We start from the raw sequence: 7,737 nt of genomic DNA, 5'->3' as shown, positions 1-7,737 counted from the left end.
TTTTGGATCCGTGGCCAGGCAACTCCCCGGATCTCAATCCCATAGAGAACCTGTGGTCAGTCCTCAAAAGGCGAGTGGACAAGCAGAAGCCCACAAATTGTGATCAACTCTAAGAACTAATAAGGCAAGAATGGATTGCCATCAGTCAGGATTTGGCCCAGAAGCTAATATCCAGCATGCCAGAGCGAATTACAGAGGCTATTAAGAACAAGGGTCAACACTGTAAATATTGACTCATTATATTTTTGCCAATAAAAGCCTTTAAAACTTATGATATGCTTATCATTGTTTTTCAGTATACCATAGAAACATGTGGGAAAATAATCTACAAATACTGAAGCAGCAACACTTTGCAAAACACAAAATTTATGTCACTGCCAAAACCTTTGGCCATGACTGTATTATTTATCTGTAATTTTAGTTCAAGCCTGTAATGTTTTATAGATTTATTGATTAAGTGACAGTTTGAAAAACAAAGACTCTAATTGTTTTCATTCAAGCATCTGATGAAAATGCATTGTTGTGCAATTGATGTCCCTTATTTTAAAGCACATGTTAATGTAAGACATTATGTGCTGCACACACACACACAAAGTTTGTATGTATTCATATTTACAAACATAAGTATAATGTATTCTACAGGAAAAAAAAGTCATGCAGGTTTTGGAACAACATGAGGTTGAGTAAAATATGACCGTATTATTTTTGAGTGTCACTGAAGCTAATTTATTATGCTACTAACTCCATAACTCATGCTAAGTACCTCTGTCTTTTTTAAGCCCCACTTCTTTAGGTCTCTCATCTGCATTGAAAGAGGGGCAAACAGAAGTTAGAAGAATGAATGACCTGGATTAAGAAAAAGATGTGTAATTGTTGCAACTGCCAAGTTAGAGAACACATGCTCTACTAAAATAGCAATCCAATGTCCGGCACAAACACCTTTAGCTGAATACTAAAACATAATTGAAAAATAAATAAATAAAGAATGCTGGTTAAGAAATAGCAATGAATCATATCAGATGCCATTAGTTCATTCAATAGATACATTTTAAAGGATTAGTTCACACAAAAATGGAAATTCTGTCATCATTTATTCACCCTCATGTCAATCCGTTTATCTTCAGAACACAAATGAAGATATTTTCAATATTTCCTTTCAATATTTACAAAGAATTTTCCTTAAGTTTGTTTTTCCCCCTTAGTATCCAAATAGCATTGTCTGGAGGGGAGAAAATAAGAAGAATGATAAATTGACCCTCACAAATGCACACGCACAGCACTGACTATCACCAGATGATGTCATCCACAGCAATTAAACACTGTAAAAAAAAAATTAGAAACTTCTAGAACTTCTAGAAAATTATTATTGTCAGAAGACGTAATCCCATGGTTGTGATGTTACTGGATTTCATTTCAGAAGGGGCAAAATAATGGTCTGCATCAACTAGTGAGATCACTGGAATTGGGTAAAGAACTGGCCAATGCATTATTAAAACCTAGAAGGTGAATCAACTTTTTGTTCACTATACGTCATGTAAGAACTGTAGTCAGAAAAAAAAATCTTGATCATGATTAGAGATCACCAAAACGCTTGGTTTCATTAAAACAAACAAACAAACAAACAAAAAAAATAATAATAAAAAGTGAATTATCATTAACAGCTATGTTTAACAGTGAAATTAAAAGCACTTCTGAGACTAAACAGATGTGTGCCCACAAGAATGTCACTTGTTAGTGAAGTTAATTATTAAAAAAAATAAAAATAAAAAAAATTCTAGGGAGCCTAAAGAATTGACTGTGGAGCATTGGTCAGGAAAGTCCCACAGGAAAGTCACTTGTTAGTGAAGTTAATCATAAAAAAAAGAAATAAAATTAGCCTAAAGAACTGAGTGTGGAGTATTGGTCAGGTCTAGCCTCTGCAATGTTATGTGGCAGTAAAATGAAGTCAGCTGAGTACTTATATGTACTAAATGACCATCCCATGACAACACTCGCATATTACAGAACAACAATGCTAAAATTCATCTGGCTCAAATTGTTAAAGAGTGGTTCAGGAAGCACAAGGAATCATTTCTACACATTAACTGGGCACCACAGATTCCTCACTTTAACTGCACTCAAATACTTTGGGATGTGCTGGGGAAGACTTTATGGAGTGATTTGACTCTTCAGTCATCAATACAATATTTCAGTGAAAACATTTAGGCAGCTCTGGACAGAAATAAAGGTTGTCAAAACACTGCCACAACTAATGTGAGCCGTAATCATATTAGCTAATTTGAAACATCTTGATTTCGATCTACCGTTTTTGCTGAAATTTAGCTGTCTTCTGTTGGATGCCTTTCACACTCACGGCTTAAGAATAAAAGAGAAATGACTGAGATATAAACACTGAGCAATGTGCATACATGGAGCACATCATATGGTAAGCGTAAACTCAAAAGCATGCTTGACATGAGCACCAATGAGGTTTGTTTGTCAAGCTAGCATGGTTGAGCTTCTGTGTACACATTGAATAATGTTTATGAAATTTTTTGACTTTCAAAATGATGAGAGAATATTAAAAATATATTTATTTGTATTCATAACATGAACTAAACACTTACGGGTTTGGAAAGACATGAGGCTGAGTAGTGATGCACAATATTAGATTTTTGACAATGAAAATATTGTTAAAATATTAATCGGTTATTATCAGTTATTGTTATTGGTAAAATCCACTATCGGTCGATAATGTCGAATGTCAATTCGGATGTCCGGCACAAACACCTTTAGCTGAATACTAAAACATAATTGAAAAATAAATAAATAAAGAATGCTGGTTAAGAAATAGCAATGAATCATATCAGATGCCATTAGTTCATTCAATAGATACATTTTAAAGGATTAGTTCACACAAAAATGGAAATTCTGTCATCATTTATTCACCCTCATGTCAATCCGTTTATCTTCAGAACACAAATGAAGATATTTTCAATATTTCCTTTCAATATTTACAAAGAATTTTCCTTAAGTTTGTTTTTCCCCCTTAGTATCCAAATAGCATTGTCTGGAGGGGAGAAAATAAGAAGAATGATAAATTGACCCTCACAAATGCACACGCACAGCACTGACTATCACCAGATGATGTCATCCACAGCAATTAAACACTGTAAAAAAAAAATTAGAAACTTCTAGAACTTCTAGAAAATTATTATTGTCAGAAGACGTAATCCCATGGTTGTGATGTTACTGGATTTCATTTCAGAAGGGGCAAAATAATGGTCTGCATCAACTAGTGAGATCACTGGAATTGGGTAAAGAACTGGCCAATGCATTATTAAAACCTAGAAGGTGAATCAACTTTTTGTTCACTATACGTCATGTAAGAACTGTAGTCAGAAAAAAAAATCTTGATCATGATTAGAGATCACCAAAACGCTTGGTTTCATTAAAACAAACAAACAAACAAACAAAAAAAATAATAATAAAAAGTGAATTATCATTAACAGCTATGTTTAACAGTGAAATTAAAAGCACTTCTGAGACTAAACAGATGTGTGCCCACAAGAATGTCACTTGTTAGTGAAGTTAATTATTAAAAAAAATAAAAATAAAAAAAATTCTAGGGAGCCTAAAGAATTGACTGTGGAGCATTGGTCAGGAAAGTCCCACAGGAAAGTCACTTGTTAGTGAAGTTAATCATAAAAAAAAGAAATAAAATTAGCCTAAAGAACTGAGTGTGGAGTATTGGTCAGGTCTAGCCTCTGCAATGTTATGTGGCAGTAAAATGAAGTCAGCTGAGTACTTATATGTACTAAATGACCATCCCATGACAACACTCGCATATTACAGAACAACAATGCGAAAATTCATCTGGCTCAAATTGTTAAAGAGTGGTTCAGGAAGCACAAGGAATCATTTCTACACATTAACTGGGCACCACAGATTCCTCACTTTAACTGCACTCAAATACTTTGGGATGTGCTGGGGAAGACTTTATGGAGTGATTTGACTCTTCAGTCATCAATACAATATTTCAGTGAAAACATTTAGGCAGCTCTGGACAGAAATAAAGGTTGTCAAAACACTGCCGTGAGCCGTAAGAGCCGTAATCATATTAGCTAATTTGAAACATCTTGATTTCGATCTACCGTTTTTGCTGAGTCTTCTGTTTCTTCTGTTGGATGCCTTTCACACTCACGGCTTAAGAATAAAAGAGAAATGACTGAGATATAAACACTGAGCAATGTGCATACATGGAGCACATCATATGGTAAGCGTAAACTCAAAAGCATGCTTGACATGAGCACCAATGAGGTTTGTTTGTCAAGCTAGCATGGTTGAGCTTCTGTGTACACATTGAATAATGTTTATGAAATTTTTTGACTTTCAAAATGATGAGAGAATATTAAAAATATATTTATTTGTATTCATAACATGAACTAAACACTTACGGGTTTGGAAAGACATGAGGCTGAGTAGTGATGCACAATATTAGATTTTTGACAATGAAAATATTGTTAAAATATTAATCGGTTATTATCAGTTATTGTTATTGGTAAAATCCACTATCGGTCGATAATGTCGAATGATTATGAAATAAATGTAAAATGTTTTTTTAATTGTTGGCCACAATTATTGCCAGCCCTAGAAATTCTTAGGAATAAAATATCTCTGAAGTATATTCCCATTCATTTTTTTTTTTTTTTGCACACCAGGGTGACTAGGAGTATGAAAGTATCTAGCCATGACTTCCTGTTCTACATGATTATAAATATGAGGAACACAAAAGTCAAATTTCCTTAATCATCTATTACAAGTAGTAAACCCAAAGAATATAGTTCTGATGTGCAGAACACGATTGTCAAGCTTCACAAAATAGAAAGTGGATGTCAGAAAATAGCTTAATCATTGAAAATTCCCATTTCCACCATCAAGGCAATAATGTTCCAACTATGTCTTAATCAACTAAAGATGTTACAAATCTGGCTCGAAGAGGATGTGTGTCTATATCTTTCTAATGCACAATGATGAGGAGAGTTTGAGTGGACAAAGACTCTCCAAGGATCACAGCTGGAGAATTGCAGAAATTAGTTGAGTCTTGAGGTCAGAAAGTCTAAAAGAAAAAAAAAAGAAAAAAAAGAAAACAGCCCCTACAACACTACATCTTGTTTGGGAGGGTTTCAAGAAAAATCCTCTTTGTCCATCAGGACAATGATCCAAAACAAACATCAAAATCAACACAAAAATGTGTTGAGCACAAAATGAAGCTTCTGGAATGGCCGTCCCTGTTCCCTGACCTGAACCCTATAGAAAATGAGTGGGGTGAACTGAAGAGAAGCAGCACCAACATGGAGCTGGGAATCTGAAGGGTCTGGAGTGATTCTGTATGAAGGAATAGTCTTTGATCTCTTGACTGGTGTTCTCCAAACTCTTCAGGCATTATAGGAGAAAACTCAGAGCTGTTATCTTGGTAAAAGGACATTACAATAATTAGGTGCCAATAATTGTTGCCAACATGAACTAAAGAAAAACATTTATTTCATTATGAGACTTTCCCCCCACTTTCAATTGTTTTACTTCAATGATAGGTTAGAATTTTGTGCATTTTTTGAATAAAAGATCAAAAGGATAAACGATGCAGATTTATTTTTACAGCCACCTTTCCTCATATTTTCCAAGGGTGCCAATATTAGTGGAGGGCACTCTATATATATATATAATACCAATACTGTTTCAGTATTGAATTTCAATACAGAATTTCACATTTCTCAATAACAAAAAGCTAATATGCTTAGATTCCACAAATCTGATCTATAATTTTGACCTTTTCGTTTTCTTTTCTTTTTTTGTTGTTGTTGTGTTTTGTTACAGATACTGGTTCTAATTCCATTTTTAAAGGTTAGAACGCGTTTAAGAAAAATACACTCAATACTGTGAACTGAATTTGGGAAATTAAAAACTTGTGTGTCCTAGAGAAAATCATAGAGATTTTTTATGCATACAAGTACAAGATGAGTATAAGTACTGTATGTGCAAATTAAAACGTTTTCATTACTGTTGTGATGGTCAATATTGTTGAAGCACATTGCATTACACACAGATGACCTTCTCAATAAAAATGTTGCAACCCATGCAGGGATCTACAAAGTGATGCATCAGCCAACAACTGCATGGAGGACAAGCAGTGCCACTTAAAATAAAAAACAATTGAAAGTGTTGATTATAAAAAACAGAAATTATCATATTATAAAAAAAATGCACAAAAAAAAAAAAACTTTTCAAATTGACAAATAGATTTATTTAAAACAAATTAATGTATGTTTAAAAATGCAGCTAAATATAACAATAATAATAATAAATTGATAATTCTAATTGCTTTTCTTAATCTATTCACCAAATACTGTTTAATCATTCTGCAAAAACTAACGTTATTTATTCATAAAATAAATGTACATAATATTTTAAACATTAATTAAATATTTTTAAAATTTAAGTAAATTTCTTTTGTTTTGTTGTTACAAATAACCATTTATTTGTCCATTTGAAAAGTTCATTTTTAACCATACACTCCAGTCTCATGAATCCACTTCAGTCAATTTTGTGTGCCAAGAGCCAAGTCAGAATAAAATGCTTATTCAAAGACCTCAAACAACACACCAATGGATACCTTCCAACATGCCAGTGTAACAGAAAAGCTACATCTTTTTGCAGCTTTCTCGGTGCAAAGCAAACACAATCGACAAACATAAAACATAGGTACAAGTGGCTGTGATAGCCACAAAATGTCTTTACATGTATGCTTGGAATGGCCTGCTTGTATACTGTCTCCCTCCGTTGTGATATTTTTTCTTAAGGTTTTTTCCTTAGTAGCCACAGTAGCATTCTCTGAAGGAGAGAAAGTTATAAGAATTATCCCCATAAATAGAAAGGCACATATGTACACGCATATAAAGATAAATAAACGCTCGCTGACTATCACCAGAAAACAATACAGCAGTTATTAACCACTGCATATAAGCCAATCACTTTACACTTACCTGACATTCCAAAAAAACAAAACAAAACAAAAACTTGATTTTATCCACAGATTGTAACAACCCATTCAGGAAGCAAATCAGTGTGAAGCTTGCAAAGCAGGATAATTTGTGGTGTCACTTATGCAATGTGTTTGCTGTAGAAAGCATGTGTTCATGTGCAGCTTTATTGGAAAAAATATTTCCAGTCAATAAACAGACTACTTTGTCTCCACTTTCATAATTAATTATAACAAAAAGTAATTTTCAATAAGTGGCCCTGCGTTTGCGGAAAATATACTGTGAATCAGATCTGAGTAGGACAATGTCTCATCTGTTCTTTAATGAGACAAAGCTTACTGCTCACTACCAAGGTAACAAATCTGCCACACCAACTGCCAGTGATAATTCTGAATGTGTCAGAACTATAAATAAAGTTTATAACAGAGAAAAAAACAAACACTCTGAGCTATGAGATGCCAGCCTCACTAACACAAAACTAAATAGTTACATGCTAAGTATTTGCTAACACCATCAAATAACAGGAAACCTCAAATGCAGACACACTTATGTATTTGAGACATAGTGGAGGAGTATACTACCTTCACATTTAAATTTAGTGGCACAGGAAAAGCTTCTTTAGACCAATTAGTTATCTTAAGTCTGAAAAATGTGTTTGTGTGTGTGTGTGTGTGTGTGTGTGTGTGTGTGTGTGTGTGTGTGTGTGTGTGTGTGTGTA

The 7,737-nt window shown here is 33.7% G+C and overlaps 1 protein-coding gene across 2 annotated transcripts in view; it reads right to left on the bottom strand.

Moving 5' to 3' along the window:
- Positions 1–7,737, bottom strand: part of LOC107664966 (aspartyl/asparaginyl beta-hydroxylase-like) — a 62,032-nt gene that overhangs the window by 33,241 nt on the left and 21,054 nt on the right. Inside the window, exons 4-5 of one of the 2 annotated variants that reach the window (XM_016455672.1) lie at positions 6,778–6,870; positions 764–802 (exon numbers count right to left, since the gene is read on the bottom strand). The exons of the other annotated variant lie outside the window; for it this stretch is intronic. Of the exons in view, the coding sequence (XP_016311158.1) occupies positions 764–802; positions 6,778–6,870 (132 nt within the window). The remainder of the gene's footprint in view (positions 1–763; positions 803–6,777; positions 6,871–7,737) is intronic. 2 annotated transcript variants of the gene reach the window in all.

The sequence above is a fragment of the Sinocyclocheilus anshuiensis genome, unplaced genomic scaffold, assembly GCF_001515605.1.
Source record: "Sinocyclocheilus anshuiensis isolate Anshui unplaced genomic scaffold, SAMN03320099.WGS_v1.1 scaffold599, whole genome shotgun sequence".
NCBI classification, from domain to species: Eukaryota; Metazoa; Chordata; class Actinopteri; order Cypriniformes; family Cyprinidae; genus Sinocyclocheilus; species Sinocyclocheilus anshuiensis.
The sequence above is the reverse complement of the archived record's forward strand: the minus strand, read 5'-3'. Positions and strand labels throughout refer to the sequence as shown.